At 39.0% G+C, this 21,052-nt stretch overlaps 2 protein-coding genes across 2 annotated transcripts in view; both read left to right on the top strand.

The window, feature by feature from the left end:
• Positions 1-11,254: 11,254 nt before the first annotated feature.
• On the top strand, positions 11,255-19,157 carry GTF3C6 (general transcription factor IIIC subunit 6). Its single transcript, XM_031456163.2, has 6 exons — positions 11,255-11,391; positions 11,738-11,818; positions 12,866-12,929; positions 13,030-13,074; positions 14,585-14,698; positions 17,526-19,157. The coding sequence occupies exons 1-6, from the start codon at positions 11,278-11,280 to the stop codon at positions 17,825-17,827; spliced, it is 720 nt and encodes a 239-aa protein (XP_031312023.1). The 5' UTR covers positions 11,255-11,277; the 3' UTR covers positions 17,828-19,157.
• A 104-nt stretch (positions 19,158-19,261) lies between these two features.
• Positions 19,262-21,052, top strand: part of RPF2 (ribosome production factor 2 homolog) — a 37,246-nt gene continuing 35,455 nt past the window's right edge. The window contains exon 1 of the mRNA XM_010991993.3: positions 19,262-19,629. The gene's annotated coding sequence lies outside the window, so the exon portion shown is untranslated. The remainder of the gene's footprint in view (positions 19,630-21,052) is intronic.

Below are 21,052 nucleotides of genomic sequence, written 5' to 3'. Positions count from 1 at the left end.
TTAAAGAACTGATTCATTAAAACATCAATTAAAATTATTGTCCCAAATTATTATGAAAAATATGTATTCACAGAAATCTTAAAAATTCCACATCTTATGTTTAAAAGCAAAGCTTCTATTACATTCTCATTAAATGAAATACTAGAATGTAATTCTCTATGTTTTTATTCATTAGCTAGATTGTCAGAAACAATACTAAAAAAGTCAAATACTAATGGCATTAAAATTTTTGGCCTTTGAGCAAAAATGTCAGTGTTTCCTCAATTTTATCCTTTTGTTAATAGCAAAATTAACTCAATTTCACACATCTGATTCCTGACCCAACCACTTACATGGTCTTTGACCTTAAATAAGTCCCTAAACCTCTGTGGATCTAACTTCTTTTTAAAAATTTAATGAGTTGTGTTAAATTGTCTTAGACATTCTTCTAATGCTAACATTCTACTGTAGGTTCCTTTTTACAAATAGGGAAACAGAAACTAAGTAACTTTCTAGAAGTCACATGATAAGAGGAAAGTCTAAATTTAAAAGAATCCATTAACTGTATCCAGTCTGGAGTCATCCCCCAACAAGGAGCCCATTGTAGAAAAGCTGTCCTAAACTCCCCAGGCACACCTGCTGTCAAGGATTCATCCTCGAGTGATCAGTTGCCAACAGTCATCTCACTCTAAGAGGGAGAGTTATAAGCTCTCTGGTTTGGTCTTGGGATTGTTTTCCGTCTGCCAGAGGCCAGCAAACCTCCTGGAGACAAGAGTAGGAAGGAAGAAGAGGCCTCGCAGTCAACGTGATCTCCACAGAGACCTGGGACGGGAGATCACTTGGCCATAGCATTGTGGCTTCGATAGGCCTTCTGTTTTGTTACCCTTCGTAGCTACTCAAACACTTTCTGGTAAGTGAGAAAACACATTAGACTCATTTGCATCCCTGCCCTTTTTATTTGATTTTAATTATGAGTAAGGTGTACAAAAGACTGAGTACTGATCTCTGGCTCAGCAGCAGGTGGTAAAAGATCTAAGCTTTCTTTGTGCAGGTTTGCCCTGCTGTAAGGCAGTATCCTAGCTCAAAGTGTCTACCCCTCTAAGGCAGAAAAGTAGAAAGGAAAGAAAGGACAAACTCTGAGAGTTAGGTTTTCTACAGTAAGATGGGCTATATCCAGAAATGAACCATTTTGTTGGAAAGCGCAGACTTTTCTGATAATGGCAAAAACATACACATGGTGTGTACGTGGCCAGGCTCTGTTCCAAGCATCTTACATATACTGACTCATCTAACCCCTACAACATTTTTCTGAGATAATTATACTGTTCTTCCCATTTTGTAGATGAGGAAACTGTGGCACAGGGAGGTTAAACAGCATGCTCAGAGCACAGATTTAGTGATGAACTCAGGCAATCTGGCTTCAAGGTCCATGCTTTTAACTGCTGAGCAGGTACGTTCATGGGCCTTGTGTGTGAGTCCTACCTTGTACTTAGGGCAGTGGTGCTCAGACTTACAAGAGCATCAGAATCATCTGAGGCACTTGTTAAAAGTGCATATTTCTGGTCCTTAAACCCACCCACCCAACCTCACCCCTACAAGATTCTGATTCCAGTAGGTCTGTGGCTGAAGAATCTCTATTTTTAACAAGCATCCCAAGTGATTCTAATATAGGGCATCCAGTACCACACTGAGGAACACCAGCTTAGGGTAAGAAGACTCTTCTAAGGGTAAAACATTTTTCTTTGCAATTTATTCTTCTATTACAGAAACATTTATTAAGTACCCATTGTACACTCAGAATTGCATGAATTCTAAAATCTGTGTGTAAAAGGACTGGCTCTCTGCAGTGAAAGAACTTGTACCCTTATTGCAAAGACTAAACCCAAGGTATATTAATTCCTTTCAATAACCAATCAGCATTTTCTGAGCACTTAACATGAGTCAGGCAGTGGGTCAAGTCACTCCTGTAGAGAAGAAATAATATAAATGGTGAATGAGTAAGGGTCAAAAATGAGTGATTCCAGTAAAAAATGCTTATGGAGGAATGTACAGAACAGAGGTAGGTCACTCAGTTGAATCATCTACAACATAGACCTCAAAGCTGTTGGACTTAGAATGACTTTTTATTCTATTAAAACTTTTAAATTCTAGTTAAGTACTTCCCTCAAATTCCTCTGAGTTAAACCAGCTTCACATTATTTAATTCATCCATCCATTCACTTAATAACCTTAACAAATCCACAACACTGTACAAAGAAGCCAAAAAAGGCACTTAAAATCAAGTTGAGAAAAACATACATATACACTAATTAACAAATACAGGGCAGACTGTGAGCAATATGATTTAAAGTTGTCTTAAAAGATAAAGTAAGGCATAGTAAAAATTTTAAAGAGTTTTTTTTTTTTTTTTTTGAAAGGGGAGGGTATAGCTCAGTGGTAGAGTGCTAGGTTTTAGGTCCTGTGGTAGAACTCAGCGGTACAGTGCTGCTTCACAGAGTCCTGGGTTCAATTCCCAACACCTCCATTAAGAAGTAAATAAATAAATCTAATTACCTCTCCCCTCAAAAAAACAAACTGAAAGAAAACTTATTTTTAAAAAATGAACTTTTCTCTCTAAGTTTATTTGAGTAAAAATCAATTCCAATTTGACAGTGCCAAACTGGAAGTGGTCAGAAACACCCCATCCACAGGATCTGGGGAGAGATTTTTACAGAAGATGTGGAAGTAAAGTAAAGAATTTATTAACTTAAAGCCTAGTTGGCTGTTTGTGATAGGTTGCTCTTAGGTTTCAAATTCATAGCCTTGGGGCATTTACAAGCTTAGATCTTTGATTACTTACTTAGGCTGCCGCAGAATTAGAGCCACTTCAGGCTAACGTCCTTTTTGTTTAGTTAATTTAACAGTTGCGTACAGAAATTCATAGAAAAAATGGAAGGAGGGCCTGGCACATATTAAGTGCTCAATAAATGTGGGTTGAATGAATGAATATTAGAGTAGGCTAGTCAGGACAAGTTTCTTGGAGTAAGAGAAGTAATAGGCAGGGACTGAGAAGGAGCAGCCTGGCAGAGTAAATGACATTAGCAAAAGCCCAGTGGCAAACAGAAAAAAAAAAAAAAAAAAAGGGAGGATGTAGAGTTTCAACAGATTGGCTTGATTGGAACAAAAGGGTTAGTCAATGGGTGAAAAGGAAGGGTGTGAGGTTTGATAAAGCATGGTTCGTTTTGATAGGAGCCCGACTGTCATAACACATTAAAACATTTGTAACAACCTAAATATAAGTTTTGTTCTTAGAACTTTGACTTCCTTTCTTGAAATGTATTGATAATAAAATGTTACTTCTGTAAGACCAAGCTAATTAAACAAGTAATATTTTGTAAATAGACCACATGCCATCAAGATGATAAAGCAAAAATATAATGGTCTAGGAAATGTCATGGATGGAAAAAATTTGGGAATTCACTCTTCTAATTCAACCCCTCTTTTACCAGATGAGGGGTCGAGGATCCAGCAGGGTAGGGTCCTAAGGTACTGACAATGCCAGGTTAGGCTGCTGCCCATTTACCAACAGGTGATGGAAACTTAAATGTTGACAACTCCACCTGAACTGCATAACTGTTATTATTTGAAGACCAATATGGAAAATGTGAAACATATAAATAATTTTAAAAAAGAAAAGATACAGGCACCATACACAGGAATGTCAAAATCTAAGGATAGGAAGTTTAGACCTGGATTAGAGCAGTAGTCAATGAGAGGAGAGGCTAAGAGACATTCCAGCTGAAAAAGTAATAGTACTTTTTCTGAGTGACTTCCTGAACAAGGAGGCCAACAAAAGAAGTGAAAACAAACAAACAAAAAAAACTCGAAGTATGAACCTGAGCGTCAGCCCTGATGGTTAAGTTTGGAAGTTGCTCAGTTGTTCAGGTGAAAAGGTGACAGCATGAAAATAGATTTCATCAAAAAGCAATTCTTTAAAAAGTAATTCTTTGCCAGATGAAAAAGTTTTGGAGCTTGGTTGCACAATGATGTGAATATATTTAACTACTGAAGTGTACACTTAAAAATAATTAAGATGGTAAATTTTATTTTAAAAAAGAATAAAAAATAAGTACGTAATTGAAAACAAAGAAATTATTTCTATTAAACGTTTGCTCCAACTACTTTGGAGCTATATCAGCTTTTTATGTTTTGGGAACATAGACTCACTCAGGTCACCTCAAGTAATGGGAAGCCTAGCTATTTTAAGGACACATGTGACAATAAAGGAGATAAGGATATCATAGGGACCTAAGAATAGCAATATGATTGGGCTTCAATTGGGAACTAAAATGAACAAGGAACTGGACAAACTCCAGGCATACCTAGGGACTAGGGTTAACTTGTCACTCTCAGCTGCAGCAGGAATGCAGTATTCCCAAACATAGGGTGTCACCATTCCTGTCTGTCTCTGTGACTACCAATGACCTAATGTAGTCATAGCTCTGCTTACTCATAATTCCAGCTTACTCATAGTCTCTCTGTGACCGACCTTCAGCTTCTCTCCCCACAATCAACAGACTGATTCTCTCTGCACAACCCACTTCAAATTCTTAAAAGGAAGAAAAGATCTGGCCTAGCTCAATTTCCAATTTAAGTGTGCATCAGAATCATGTGGAGAGCTTGTTAAACCACTAATTGTTGGACCTTATTCTCACCATTTCTGATTTAGAAGTTTGGGGTAGGGTCTGAGAATTTGCATTTGTAACAGAACCTGGGGTAATGCTGACTATGTGCATCTCGGGACCACACTTGAGAACCATTGGTCTGGTTAGTCACCCTTTTATCTGTTTGGGCAGAGCAACTGGGGCTCTACCTCATGTTGCAAATGCCATACTTCTGAACTGACTCAGGCTCATAACTGGAGGTTTTTTTTAAAAAAATTCTTTCTCTTAATGACCACTTCATTTAAGCAGTCATCCAAGTCTTACTGCTTTTTCAACTGGAATGCCTCTGATCTCTCCTATTTTCCCCAGTCACTGCCCTAATCCAGGGTCTCATCTCCCCAAACCTGAATATCTACAGAAAAGCTTCCTGTTCTGAGCCATGGCCCCTGCTCCAACATCAAAATTACCTTTCCCAGTGCCAGCCCCCCAAATGCTCATCTACTGGCTCCCTTTGTCCATCTCATGAAACTGAATGCTGTGACACCTCTTAACTTTTCCCTTTTAAGTCAATAATATCTAAATGCTTGTTTTTCCACACTGATATTTCCTTTCTATCATGACTTCGTACCCTTTCCCTTGAGAAACTCACCTATCTAAACTCCTTTAGGATCAGATTTTTAGGGAAAAGCTTCAATTTCTTTCTTATAAAGATGACTCTAGAGTTTAACCTCTAAACCCTCTCAAGTTCTATGACATTTCAACTACTGGCTGCTCACTCCACCCAACTGTACTCTGAGAAGTGCAAACTTGGTGTCCAGGGCCAGCCTCAACATTTATCCCCTAATACGAGTTCCTCCTCATGTTTTCTTATTCCCTTAAAAACAAAACAAACAGGGGGGAGGGTATAGCTCAGTGGTAGAGTGCATGCTAGCATGGTTCAATCCCCAGTACCTCCATTAAAAATAAACAAACATAATTAACTCCTTCCCTGTAAATTCCCCTCCCCCCAAAACAACAAAAACAACTCCCATTTAACCAGTCATCCAGGCTCTTAATTGTAGTTATTTTGTTTTTCCTCTCTTTCTGCTCTCCTCTCTTTTCCCCTTACCCTAGTCTGTCTAATTAGAAGCCAAGTTCTACAGATTCCACATGTTACAGGTGCTGCTGAAACCTGGCACTTCTCCAACTATGAACGTCATCATGATGTTCCAAGGCAGTATTTCTCAAACATGTCCACAAAGGAACCTCTAACAGCAGAGAAAGTATAAACCTTTAGGAAATGTATCCCTTTAGCAGCTTTGAAATCTTTCTCTACCCATTTTGGAGAAACTTCTTGGTAGACTCCTGAAAGCTTTAAAAAGTTGGGCAGATTTTGCATCCTTCTCTATCTACTTTTTTTTTTTTAAACTGCCTCTTTCTTCAATTGAAATATAGTCAGTTTACGATGTTGTGTCAATTGCTGGTGTAAAGCATCATACATACAGATACATATTATTTGTTTTCATATTCTTTTTCATTCCTCCACCTATTTTTGTTTTAGCATTGTAGGAAGCTTTTCGTTAATTGTCAGTGAGCCAGAGTGATGCTCTGGGAACATTTTCCATGTTTATCAGGAGCTTTATATGGGGACCCTGTGTCCTGGTCTGAGAAGGGCCCTGGTAGGCTCCCCCTGGTCTCTGTGCCCTCAGTCTGTGTGCATGTACCATTTTACTGCACCACTGCCTCAAACACACTCCAGTAGCTTCCCATAGGGCCACGCTGCTACCAAACAGTATACACTGGTTTGTTTTGAAGTCAAAGCCCTCTAAAAATGGTCATTCCAATTTTATTTCCAATACTAGGTACTTTTTTGCAAACTGAAATGCTTTGGTTAGTATGTTCTCAATATTTAATTGAATCTGGTTAATTGGCAAGCGGCTTACTTCCATAGCCAGCTAGCTGACACAGTAGTTCTGAAAGTGTATTCCCCAGACCAGAAGTATTAGCATCACCTGGGAACTTGTTAGAAATGTGTGTTTTCCGTCCTGTCCTATACCAGACCTGCTGAAGTAGAAACTCTGGCTGAGCAATCTGCGCTTTAAAAAGCCCTCCAAGGTGACTCTGAGGCAGCTCAAGTCTGAGGGCCACTGATTTAGTATTTCGTTTTTGGATTTAAAACACGGTAAAAGTGTAGCACAACCAACTATATTCAATGACCTGTGATGAAAAAAATATGAAAAAAAGTATATGTATAACTGAATCACTGTGCTGTACAGCAGAAACAAATACATTGTAAATCAAAAAATTAAAATTGAAAGAGTAAAAGATGTACTTAAAAAAGAACTTAATGGAATATAAACTATTATTTAAATGTAAAATGTTCATTTTAAGACAAAATGTTAATACTCACTAACGGCTCTTTTGCAGGAAATCCACTAAATATATTTTTCATACAGGCTCTTCTTAATTTAGAAAATGCATTCTAAAGGAAGAGCATTTCAACAATTTTTAATTCATCTGTCTCCTCCTAGTGGCAGGCTTTTAAATACTGAGCACAACATCCTATCTATGTTTCTCAGAAATTATATTTCTGACTTTTTCCATAAGATTTCCCTTATTAACTACAATTGAAATCAACGGACCCTACCACCAAATTATATAGATTTTTCTCTATTAGCTCCAATTGTGGCTGTAGAAAACCATGTAATTTGCCCCTTCCACGGTTCTTTTTAAACTGACTTGTAAACCTCCCCTTATTTTGTTAGCCATAACAAATTCTAGCAGTAGAATTCATCACTTAGAACACTTTGAAATGAGTTTTCTTCTTTTACAGAAGGTCAACAGCATCCAGGTGTTTACCTTTCTCTCCTCACCACCACTCCCTTTCTGGCAATGCCCCAGGAACCACACAAGATCTCCAGGGTACTCAGAGAGCCTCTGCCACCTTTTCAATGAGCACTTTAAGGCCTCAGGCTCCTTGGCTATATTGACTCAGTGTGTGAACAAATTCCTTCGACTCTTAAAACCAACAAGACAAGGTTTGATTTCCTGCAAAAGGTTTTATCGATACAGCAGGACAGTTTATGGAGATAATAGTACACTACATTTTCCCATTTATTCCTTCAAGCAGGCAGCCAGACCATTTGTATTCCTTTGTCTGGGATGTCTAAGGGATGGAAAGCTGAAGCTACTTGGAGACTGTGTCTTTTCCTGCCTCTTGTTAAGAGTCTGAGCTCAATGAAGAAAGTACGCTACATGTCTGAGAGGAAAAAGGGAAGAGGAGCCTTTATTTCAAAAACTAGAGGGGAGACTTCCTTAGGCTGGGAAGGAGTGTAAACTGGTGGGTCCTTATCCCCCTAGCAGAACCCTACAGAGGTGTCAAGACCTATGGTCTGCTTAGAAAGGCTAGCCCTCTCGCATCAAGGTTCCTAAACACAGCAGGGATTCCCATGCTCTGTGGAAACAGAGTCCCTGCATTTCAAGGATCTGTGTGGCTTCCACCATGGGCATGACAGCAGCATCCAATGTGGGCTGAAGACTGGAGCAGTCTCTCCAAATACTGTGTATGAGCCTTGGGTATAAACGGGAGAAAACTGCCAAGAGATTAAATTTCCCTGCCATCTGGATGTGACGAGGGCTCAGTCAAATTCAATTTGGTTTAAAGAAAATAAACACACTTCGTTTAGTTTTTAAAAACAAATCCAAGTTTGTGACTGCAAGTCACATACTAGGAAATACAACAAAGAACAAAGCAAAAAGAGATGGAGAATATAGTAATGCACAATTCACAAAACAAAGGACGGTGAACCTAATGTCACTCAAGTCTTACTATACAGATGACATGGCACACACTAGGTGAGCAGCTCCTAGGTCTTTGCCTCCCCTTTCAACTCTGTTAAAGTTGGATGCTCGGTCTCATTCCTCCAACCTTAGCCAGCTTGACGCAGGGGTTGGCATCCCTACCAGGTCTCTCAAGCTTCCTGCTTTCCCAGAAAAGAGAACAGAGTATTGAGGAACAATTCAGACGATCAGTTTCCTAATTTCCTAAGTCTCAGTTTCCTAATGTGTAACATGGACGTTAGACTAATATTTAGCTTGTATGCGCTGATAAACTACACCAGTTATTAAAACTGTTGAAACTCCTAGTTTCAGTCAGTAAAAAGCAACTGCCCCATTTGCTTCCCAGTTTAGTTTAAAACTAGCTGCTTCTATTACTGTTGTCCTTTTTTTAAAAAAAATAACAGCTTTATTAAGATACAATTCACATACCATAAAATTCATTCTTTTAAAGTATACAATTCAGTGGGTTTTAGTATATGCAGAGCTGTGCACCCATCACCACTAATTCCTGAACATCTTCATCACCTCCACAAGAAACCCCATATCCAGTAGCTGGCATTCCCAGTTCCTCTTCCCCCCAGGCCCTAGCAACCACTAATCTACTTTCTCCAGCTATAGACGCGCCTATTCTGGACATCTCTTACGAATGGAATCATGCAATACGTGGCCTTTTGTGTCTGGATTCTTAGCGTAAGTTTTCAAGTTAATCTGGGTTATAGCATGTTTCTGTACTTCATTCCTTTTTATTGCTGAATAAGATTACGTTATATAGATATAACACATTTTGTTTATGGCTTCTATTTTTAAGCAAAGATAATTTAGTTTTTTTTAAAGCTGGCATCTGTGCCTTATGATCTCTGGTAGGATTGAGTAGAAGGTTTTAAGAATGGACTCCAATTCCAGGCCATGGAAATTCCTCCCAGTCACCAAAAGGCTTCTTTCAAAGCTGATGCTGATGGGTTATTCTGCCCAATAAATTTCCTGTTTTCTGTCTGAGAGATGTTTCAACTTTTAAGCTAATTTTCAAAGGGCATTAGCTCTAAGCCTTGGAGCCAACTCTATAAGGTCGTCTTTCCTCCCAAAGGAATGGTTTTCTAGTCTATGTGCTATAATATTAAAATCTACACATTTTGTATAAGCATATGTTTTTGTAAGTACATAGAATAGCTCTTAAAGGATACACATAAGCTGGTAAAAACGGTTGCCTACAGAAAGGTGAGCGGAGGAACATGATGAAAATCTTACTTTTCAGTCTATATCCTTTTGTAAATCATTTAACATAAATAAAAATAATAGTTACTTCCTAAATAGTAAATAATAATCTTGACTAGAAGTATGAGGCTTGTTTATTTGAAAGAGACATTTCAAGTTACTACACTGACCCTGTAAAACATGTTTTCATTCCTCAAGCCTTTATGTTTGCTGCTCCCTCCGTTTGGCTTGTCCTCCCCCTTTATCCTCCCTGAATCCCCAATAAAATCTGACAATTTATATAATTTTTCAACTTACAAAGCACTTTGAGATACATGATCTAATCTTCAAATAAAAAACATGCAGTAAACTATAAATGTTTTTACCCCCACTTAATAAATAAGAACACCACGGATGAAAAAGTGTCAGCTTTGTGCCAGATCATACTTCTTATATTTCAGAGCTAGAATTCAAATCTACAACTTCTAACAGGTCGAGTGCTCTTTCTACTTTTTTTAAATCTATGAAATCCTACTTATTTAATGGAGCAACTGGGTAAAAATGCACAAAGATGTTTACTAAAGTGTTGTGCAATACCAGTATTACACAAAAAATATTATCACCTACATCTATATTTACCATGGAAAACATGGGAAAAAATCCATACTACACATAGTGAGGAAAGAAAGTTTAAAATAGATGTACAGTTTGAACACATTTTTTAAAAAGTGTGCATGTAGAAAGAAGCTGGAAAGATACACTGCGTTGGAAATATCTTTTAAAAGTCACAATACTCTAATTTTTGCATATTATTACTAATAATAGATTAAATGTAATTAAGTGCTTAATATGTGCCAAATGCTATTTTATACGTAACATCTCATTTAATCCTCTCAATAACCAATTTGCCTCATGCCTTGCTGTTAATAATGCAGCAAATACTAGACAAGTTTCAGATCCCAAAGCTCACGCTCTTTGGCGCTAGATAATCCTGTCTCCCGTACAAAGATCATTTATTTTGAAATCAGAAAAACCCATGAGGTTACTTTAAGAAAATTCTGTTCAAAACCTCACTTCCCCGGGCCCCTAGTACTCCCATAACAATCTGTGTCTCTTACAGCACCGAGGGCAATCTGATTAGCGTATAATCGGTTGCTCTTTTATCTACCTCTCCCGCATCTTTTGCGGCGGGAAACCCAAACTCACTTCCTAGCGCGGGCCTTTACGCGCCGTGGGCGTTCGTTACGTGATGCACTGAAGTGCGCCCTTAACTTGGCTTGAGGAGCACTTTAATTGAGGATCGGTGCTCCCAAGATATAAGAATTTCTTAACAGCAATGTAGGCTGAGGCCACACGAGGCCTCTCCATTTCCCTCGCGCACCGTGGTCTCCTTGCTAACATCTTCTTTAGCCCCTCTACCCCGTCCGCGCTCTAGTCACACCTGGGCTGGGGTGCCTGAGGGTTGCCTAGGCCGCGGGACCTCCCCGACCGACGCCAGAGCCCCGACCCCGCTCTCCGGACAAGAACAAGGGGACGCCTGGCGCCGGCTCCACGTGGGCCCGGGAGCCGCCATCTCGCGTGCTGGCAGGAGCGGCGGGCGCGGCCGGAACCACCGCGGAGCAGGGAGCTGCTGCCCGCACTCAAGATGGCGGCCCCGGAGGGCGGGGCCCGCCGCTCGGAGGCCGCGCAGAGGGGTGGCAGTATGGCGGCGGCCGAGGAGCCGACCCGCGGGGAGGCGGACGAAGAGGAGGAGGAGGCAGTGAGTGCAGCGGCGTCAGCCCGCGCGGCGGTGGCGGGGGTGGCCGCGCCCGCTGCGTGCGGGGAAGGGAGTCGGGACGCGGCTGTCGGGAGGGGGCCCCGTGCGTCTGGCAGGATGGTGCCCGTGGGTGCACGGAGCGGCGGGCAGCTGGCCCCAGCCCCCGGAGCCACACGGGAGGCGGGAAGGAGGGAAGTTACCTTAGGTAACGCTTGCTTCCTCTCGTTGAAAGCAGAACCTGGTTTTCAGAGGTTGCCGTCATTGCATTGGGGATGTTTGGCTGCTCTCGTTAACTGCCTCTTCCTGCCCACTCGCCTGCTAGCCTAGTAACCCCTCTTTCTTCCATCAGGAGCAGTTGGTTCTGGTGGAATTATCGGGAATTATTGATTCAGACTTTCTCTCAAAATGTGAAAATAAATGCAAGATTTTGGTGAGTCTTGTAGACTGGGAGATTGTTGTAGATGTTCTTACATTTAAAAGAAGAATGAATGGTGAAATACACCCGTCCTCTAAGAGTGATAAATTGATTCCACGTGAACAAAGCAGTGAAGGCTTAAGACAATCACAGGAGTACAGGGGGACTATGGGAGCAGTTAAGGGAAATTAGATGCCTGACCCTACTTGAGTGTCTGAATATTGGGCAGGGAGTTGAAGATTTGGAGGGGTAGCATTTTGATATGAAATATTGTTTTGGAAAAAATTACAGTTTTAGATAGGAGAGTGACAGAAACACAAAGGGAAGGGAGGATAATCAGATATGCACACAGAGGTTAAACTGGACAGGAGAGAGAGGATACCTACTAAGAAAAGACCTCAGGGACCTCACACTGCTATTGATTTGAGTTATGGTATCAGTTACTATCTGTTTTTATCACAACTTTAAAATCTTGGAGCTATTGTTGGCAAAACTCTCTCTGTTCTCACTTTAAGTTGAAGAGGATGTTGCCTGAGAAAGATCTTGCTACTTGGGTGTGTGTGAATTAAGTAGTCTTGAGGTTGTAGCTGCTGTGATCTGAGCAGTTTTAGCTTATCTTGTACTTGCTAGGACTAAAAGCGCCAGATTTGGAGATAATCTCCTTGGCAGCAGTTATGTGTAAAAAAGCTTTTTCTTTCTTTTTTTTTAATTGAGATATAATTGACATATAACATTATACCAGTTTCAGCTCTATAGTACTCTGACTCAATATTTGTATATATTATGAAATGACTACCACAATGTGTAGTTAACATCCATCGCTACACAGTTACAAATGTTTTTTATGTAATGAGAACTTTGAAGATTTACTCTTAGCAACTTTCAAATATGCAATACAGTATTATTAACTATAATCACCATGAAGTACAGTATATGCCTAGGACTTATATATTTTGTAACTGGAAGTTTGTCTTTTGACCCCTTCCTTCACCCATTTCACCCACCCCCACCAAGGCTTTTTCCAGTGATGATTTTTTTTAATGCTCCTACATTCTCTTGCAGGGAATTGACACTGAGAGGCCCATTCTGCAAGTGGACAGCTATGTCTTTGCTGGAGAATATGAAGGTAGGAAGGTGTCAGGAAGATTAAACTTCTTTTTTAATATGTCTTTGAGAGAAAGTAGCTCTGTTTTTTTCTCAACAAGTTACCTTCACTTTTTCTGCAGACACTCTTGGGACCTGTGTTATATTTGAAGAAACTGTTGAACATGGTAAGTGATGCTATGTTGCCTCTTTTTACTTTGAAATATTTCAGACATACTTATATATGATGGATATTAAACATCTCATATGCCCATTGTCTAGCTGTATCAAATCCTACCATTCTTCAGGTAGTTAAAAAATATTCCAGATACATTTGAAGTATACCCCTCTCCAAACTTACTCCCTTCCTTCTGTCTTCAGAGGTAATCACTCTCCTGAGTTCGGTATTTTTCTTTCCTATATCTGATTTGATATTACATATATATGTATCTGGAAACAATAAATAGCATTTTCCTTATATTTTTGAACTTGGTATAGCATATTATATATATCATCCAATATCTTTTTTCAATTAGTGCTGTTTTGAGATTTTTGCATGTTGATTTATATAACTGTTTTCCCTGTTACTTAATATTCCATTTGTAACTATACCACAATTTATTCTCCAATTAATGGACATGCTGGTTGTGTTCATTTTTACCAGTCCTTGTTAATAACTACTAAAGTTTATTGAGTGCCTTCTATATGTCAGGCACTGTTCAAAATGCTACATGTATTAACTCATTGAATCCTCACCACAAGTCTATGAGGTATGCCATTGTTATCTGCATTTTATATTTAAAGAAACTGAAGCACAGAGAAGTAAATAACATTCTCAAGGTCATGCAGGAAGAGGCAGAGCCAGGATCTGAACCCAGGTGGTCTGCTCCAGAACCCGTTTTCTTAATTACACTTATTAACTCACTGCAGAAATGCTCCCATGAATATTTTTATGTCTCCTTGTGCACACATGTAAAAATGTCTCTCAGGTATACACTTAGAAATAGGATTGCTAGATTGATCAATGTGTGTATTAGATTCAGCTGTATGAAAATACCAATTTGGGCTGAGTATCAACAGTTTCATGTGGTTCGACTTAATAGATTATCGCTGTGTTGCTTTCTAAAGTGTAGTATCAGTTACCCTGACAGAGGCAAGGTGTGGAAGTTTTCAGCGTGCTTCACACCCTTAGCTCAGAGCCTCATCCCCCTTCTGCCCGTGCCCACAGTTTTTATAAAGCTGTGACCCTGGGCAGCAGGTTGGCGGCAGTTTTTTCTCATCTGTCTTTGATGATTGGGAATGTCCTCCCTCCAGTCTGGCTTCAAGTAGGAAGTCTGGCTTTGGTCCTTCATTTTCAGTGGCAGACTTTTAGACCTCCCTGGAAGGCCAAATTCCTGCCCTACTTTTCCTACTTTAGGGGTGAAGCCTAACAGCCTGTAGCTTTAGTCTCACTCACAGCTTTGTGTTTCTGTACCCTGGAGAGGTTTGTTGTTTTTGAGTTCACTTTTGCCTTCAGTTTTTATGTATTTTATCTGTCATTTCTCTGTACTTAGAGCAAGAGGATTGAGTTAAATCTTGAACTTACTACACTATCTTGACTGGAAGTAGTTTAACTCTCTAAACTGGAATCTTTGAAGCTTAACATGATTATTTGATGACATCAAGCAGTATAGTAATTGCATTCATTTTATGTTCTAGCGGATGCGGAAGGCAATAATAAAACAGTGCTAAAATATAAATGCCACACAATGAAGAAGCTCAGCATGACAAGAACTCTTCTGACAGAAAAGAAGGAAGGAGAAGAAAACATAGGTTAGTTCCCTTAGTTCTCAGGAAATAGGAGATTTAATACTGGCTTTGACAATGACACATTGCTGCCGTGACTGTCTTTGTACTTTGTAGTAGCAACTATGCGTGATGGGTTAAGTATATTAAAATTGAGGGTACCCAATGTAGATTTAAAATTTAAGTGAGTTCTTACATTGCAGAGGGCACTTGAGGCATAGAAGAAACCTCAGTCTGCTTTGCATTGGAAACAATTGTAGGAGTTTGTCAAGAAACTTGACATGATTTCCAACCCCTTGGGAATTCAGCAATCTCCTCTCTCTCTTTTTAAATAGAACGTCTTTGTAAGTACAGAAGGTATGATGATAGCAGTTCTGGATTCCCAAGGAGTCACCCCACAGGATGTCCTGAACTTCTGGCATGGGTAGCAGCCTTCCCCAGGAAGCTCACAACTGGGAAAAGCTGGCTTTGTGAGGGAGGGATGCCGGGACCACAGCTGTTCGGTCCTGAGTCTTGTTCTTAATAAGCATCCGTTTAGCCACCTCCAGACTGGAGACTTTAGGCCAGTGCTTCTTGCACCCATAGCAGGCACATGTTTGCAGAGATGAGCAGATAATCATTTGATGGTTTAAAAACTCGTTGCTACTGACTGCACCAACCTCTTTCTCCTGCCCTGGGGAATTTGGGACACGGTCAGAATAAAGGTGTTTGCCTGCCAGAAAATAAAAATGAAAAAGGTTCATTGCTCAAAGACATATTTGAAATTCTAGTAAATAAGACCCTGTTGGTGAATATTTATGGCTTGACTTATTGTATTCTGAGGAATAAATATTTGAAGGTACAGCAATCATTTAAAAATTAATTATACCAACTACACATAACTATACAACAAATCTTTGTATCATGTATATCCCACAGCTAACCCTTTTTTTTGGCACTCTGAAAATAATAGGTAGAAGGAGGCACTTGAAGTGCTACAATGAACTTCAAAGGCAGATAAATACAAGATAGCTTAGCTATCATTTAGATACTCTTTTTAAAGGAAGTTTAATATAGAGTTTTGCCTGCTATAGTCCTTAATAATCTAATAGATATTTGGGAAGATTTGGGTGTTTCATTTAATAAATAAATTAGTAACCAACTATTCAAGGCTGTATTGGTTATCTATTGCTGCATAAAAAATTACCCCTAAATTTAATGGCTTAAAACAAGAATAACAAAACACCATCTTACAGAGTTTCTGTGAATCAGGAATTTGGGAGCAGCTTAGTTGGGTGGTCTTGGCTGGGGCCCCTCATGAGGCTGCAGTCAGTATGTTGGCTGGGCTGCAGTCATCTGAAGGCCTAAGTAAGGCTGGAAAATCTAATTGTAAGATGGCTTACTCACATGGTTGACAAGTTTGCACTGGCTGTTAGCACAAGGCCTCAGTTCCTTGACTCTGCATGGTACTATTTGAGTGCCCTACTGACATGGCAGCTGGCTTTCCCAGATCAAGTGATCCTTGAGAACAAGGTAGAAGCCACAGTGTCTTTTATGAACTATCCTTATAAGTTACATTAAGTTACATTCTTCCATTTTTGTGATATCCTATTCCATGTGGGAGGAGACAACACAGGGGCATGCATATCAGGTAGGAGGGGATCACCGGGGACCATCTTGGAGGTCAGCTACCAAATATCGCAAGATGCTGGAGACAGAACAAAATAGACAGATGTGATCCTTACTTTCTAGGAACTTGCATTCTAAGGTAAATTACATTGAAACAGACATGAATGACTGTGACTGGACCCCCATTTCACTCAACTTATTCTAAGTATCTCTTATGTGCCAAATATTATGCTCAATAACAGAGTAGGCTTCGGGAAGTCTTTAAAGTTTTGAGCTTGTTGACTAGGAGAATGATGTTATCACAAGAAAAAATATGAAAGTCAATAGCTGAAGCTGAACTGGAGGGGAAAGAACTAATCAATTTTTGAAAGAGAGAGACTTTATAGTAGTAACACTTGGGAGAAGATGTGGGATCAGCAGTAAAGATATTTCAACAAACAGCTGTAGAAGAGTTAGTTTTGTAATGGGGGATAGGAGGAGATGGATGTGTGAACAGGGAGGCAAGATAGGTTGGGGTATCTTAGAGATATCTAGTGGAGTTTTGAAGATAAGAGTAAACAGCTTGGGCTTGCCTTAGAAATTGAAGATCCTTTTGAAAATACTTGGCTGAAAGGGTCATAATGATAAAAATAAAAATGGCTAGCATTATTGGAGCAATTTTTTTTTTTGAGTTTAGTAGGAGCAATTCTTGATTATGGGAGTTCATTGAGGGGTAAAGGCTTTGTGAATATGGAAAGGAACAAAAATTTTTTTCAAGGTTTTTTGGGGGGGAGAGGTGTCTTATTTCATAATTTGATTTTTCCAACTCAAAATGACAGATATGTGTTAATTTAGAAGATGGTAGAGTAGTATCATCCATTATATTATGAAAAGTGAGTGGGTAAGGAGAAAACTAGGGAAGTGACAAAATTTTCAAGGGAAGAGATGGCAGTGGGAGCTAAAATTATCTCTCAGAATGAGTTGAGAATTGGACTCTGGTAAAAGGGCTTAGAATAGTAACTGAAGTTGATTACTCTTAGTGATTTTTATGATACATACCCCACAGGCATTCCAGGGTCTCCAAGTAAGATGGAAATTAGACGATTATTTATCAGTAGGTACAGGCATCATGTTCCTTGCTTTATGTTGGGGTTTTATTTTGATAAATACTCATAGGATGAACATTTAAATTAAAAATATATTTAAGCAACTGAAATTATTTTTCATGTTTCTTGGTTTGTTCTCCCATCCCTCCCTCCCCCATTAGGTGGTGTGGAATGGCTGCAGATCAAGGACAATGATTTCTCCTATAGACCCAACATGATTTGTAGTTTTCTGCATGAAAATGAAGATGAAGAAGTTGTAGCTCCGGACCCAGATAAACCTTTGGAGTTGGAAGAGCAAGAGATTCAAGTGAAAGATAATTCAAACCTAAGTTACGAACAGGGGAAACCACCAAACTTGGAAACAGAGGATTCTGGTCCTTTTATTGATATCCCTTCTTCTGAGACAGAAGGCTCTGTTTTTACGGAAACTCAAGATACTGCCTTAGAAGTCACCCCTAGATGAAAAGTTTCTCATAATAGCTAGTCATGAAATTTTTAGGGTTTTTTTGTTTGTTTTTTTAGGGTTTTTATATAAGATAATTGGCTTTATAGCTTTCAGTTCATAATTTCATTATTTTTGTTGGCTATACACACATTTCCAATTACAGCAGTTTGATATACCAGAATTATTAAGGACCAGATATGAGTTTTTTAAAATATGGTTTATATGACCATAGTGACCCTTCTGTGATGAGTCCTTTAAATTGCAGGTTTTACTAAGGTAAGTGTGTAAGTTTCTTTTGCAGCCATCATAAATTACCACAAACTTAAAACTGGCTTAAACTACCTAAGTGCATTGTCTTACATTTTGTAGGTCAGCTGTCTGACATGGGTCTCACTTGGGCTAAAATCAAGGTATTTGTGGAACTTCATTCTTTATTGGAGGCTGGAGGTGGGGTAGGGGACTCCCATCTCCTTGCTTATTCAGTTGGCAGAATTCAGTTCTTGGCGATGGAAAGATCAAGGTCCCATTTCCTTACTGTGGGCCTAGAGGCATTCCCCTCTTGTAGAAGGCTGCCTGCATTCCTTGACTCATGGTCCCCTTCTCTTCAAAGCCAGCAATGGTCAGGTCCCTCTCACTCTCTGAATCTCTCCTTCTTCCATCATCCTGTCACTGATGGGCCCTTCTGCCTCCTACTTTTAAAGATCCATTTGATTACATTGGGTACTTCTGGAATTTGCCTGTTTTAAGGTCTATAACCTTAATTCCATCTGCAAAGTCCCCTTTGCCATATAATTTAAATAGGCATAAAACAGAATTATGGCATGAAAATTTTGGGGCGGGGGCCACTTTCCAGTCTACCAAAGTCAATGTTACTTCTGAGAACATTAAAATAATTCAGAAGTGCTTAAGGATAAAAGAATAGTTCCTGATATTTCAGTGTAATTCCACTCCTTTCCCACTGAAGAAAGATTGGAATTCAGCTGTGAATAAGTCATTCTACTATGGTGATAACCTATATCTGCTCTAACTTGTATTTTTTAAAGTAGATTATTCATATAACTTTGATACAGGTTGAACTGTATGAAATAGCCAATATTTGTTTCTGACTACAAAAACCAGCAATGTCATATGGTTTAACCCGGTACTTAGTAAGTTCAAACACACCTCACATTAATTACATCTCACAACTGTTGAGGATATAACTTTGTTGTGACAGATTCTAATTCTAATTCTGTTCGTAATTCTAATGTTCTAGAATGAGGAATTTTTTCCTTCAGTAAGTTTTGTAACTCTTTACTATTTAATTGGAAAACAACTTACCCTGATTAAAAGTATTTCCAAATCATAAGCATGTGTATCTTCCTAATTTTTATCTGACTTTAGTCTCAGCTTTTGTTTAATCAAAAGCGTACTTTTTCCACCATATGTATGTGGAGAGACTGCTAATTACCTGACCCCATATCTGGTCTTCCTTTTTTTTTTTTGTAACAGAATCCCAGAGTTTATTCAGGTTAATAATGTGCCCAACCTCCTTAGCATATATAAAAGTAGCCATATGACTGAGTTCTGGCCAGCAACATGGAATTAGAAGTGTTGAGTGATTGATGCTTCTGGGAAGTTTCCTTAATATTTAAGGCATAAAGGGAAATGAACCAGCACATCTCTGTTCTGCTGGAACATGAATGTGGTTGCTAGAGCTCCAGCAGGCTTCCTGGATTATGAAGTAACCTTGGAAATAGAAACCATGATTAGCAGAGCAGTAAGATGGAAGATTGGATCATGAACTGTGGTGCTGCCCTGGACTGCTGTGAATAAAGAGGGTTAGTAAAACTTTTCTCCTTGTACAATGACCTCAAGTTTATGTTTCAGCACTGTCTTCTCTGGAAATCTACTTGGCAAGGTAATAATAGAATGTCAGCTGTGATGCCAGGCAATATTGTTCATGATTAAAAATGACTCCTTATTAGTAAATTGTATCTGGACCAGGAAAACTAATAAGAACTACAAATGCCTATTGGAAAACATGGGCTTTAGGCTTTCTTAAGTGCTCTGTCTTCTACAACAAAGATCCCTGGAAGCTACAGTCGTGGACTGTTTCAAGTGATACTGCTTCTTGGGGAGTATGAAGCTCCTAAGCCAGTGTCAGATCAACATGATCTTGTTTCCTCACACCTGAGCTGATACTTGGGCAGTTGGAGTAAAGACTCCTACCAAACCAAGCCTCATGCTGCTGTGCTATTTCCTATAAAATTAAGTGAGTCTAGTGCCTAAAGCGTAGTGTATGGCCCACTGGGTCCTGTGAATGTGAATGCCATTCCAAACTTCGGACTACTGCTGTTCAGGCAGAGAATGCATTGCAACTACCTACCTTTGGTCTTTTATATGAGGGACAAATAACTTCTCTCTTGTTTAAGTGTCTGTAACAGCCACACTTAAGCCTAGTTGATACATGGTACATTTTGAAAAATACAAGGAAGTAGAGTGCAGGATTCTTGAGATTTGTAATCTTGCAAAATTAAACTGATCCAGACTATGATGTAGTTCTACCTTAAATTGAAGAGGATAATAAAATCTCATTCTAAAGAGAACATGATGTATTTTAGCTTCTTACCAATTAATGTTTGGAATTTATTAAAATAAAATCTTAATTGAAAGAGACTCACAGATTTAGAAAACAGACTTACAGCTACAGAGGGGGAAAGGAAGTGGGAAAGGATAAATTGGGAGTTCGAGATTTGCAGATACTACTATGTATACAATAAACAGCAAGCTTATATCGAATAGCACAGGGAACTATACTCAATATCTTGTAGTAGCCTATAATGAAAAGGTATGAAAATGAATATATGTATATGTCTGACTGAAACATGCCATACACCAGAGATTGACACAATACTAAACTGACTATACTTCAGTTTTTTTAAAATGGAAAAAAAATCTTAGTTTTGTAAAATTAGAACTTCATATATGAATTTCTCCATCATTGATCTGCTCACTTATTAGAATTAACCTAAAAACTAATCCTGAAACCACAGTCTCTATATAGCAGCCACACTAAATACTATTTCTGACATTGAATTCAGTGGGTGGCTTTTGTTTACAAATAATGGCGTTCTACTTAAAAGGATAATATTGATATGTGATAATTCTTGAGAATTGTTCCTGAAAGCCATTATAAAAATGTTGGAAAAATCTATCCATTTGTTCATTATGTACTACACAACTGATCATAAATTTATTGAC

This window comes from Camelus dromedarius, chromosome 6 (genome assembly GCF_036321535.1).
Source record: "Camelus dromedarius isolate mCamDro1 chromosome 6, mCamDro1.pat, whole genome shotgun sequence".
Taxonomy (NCBI): Eukaryota; Metazoa; Chordata; class Mammalia; order Artiodactyla; family Camelidae; genus Camelus; species Camelus dromedarius.
This window is presented reverse-complemented; position numbering and strand designations above follow the sequence as displayed.

Bases quoted from the DNA above. Each gene is read 5' to 3' on its own strand.
- GTF3C6 (XM_031456163.2), top strand. From the start codon at position 11,278: ATGGCGGCCCCGGAGGGCGGGGCCCGCCGCTCGGAGGCCGCGCAGAGG. The intron at 11,819-12,865 runs GTGAGTCTTGTA...ATTCTCTTGCAG, and splicing joins AAAATAAATGCAAGATTTTG to GGAATTGACACTGAGAGGCC. The intron at 13,075-14,584 runs GTAAGTGATGCT...TTTATGTTCTAG, and splicing joins TGAAGAAACTGTTGAACATG to CGGATGCGGAAGGCAATAAT.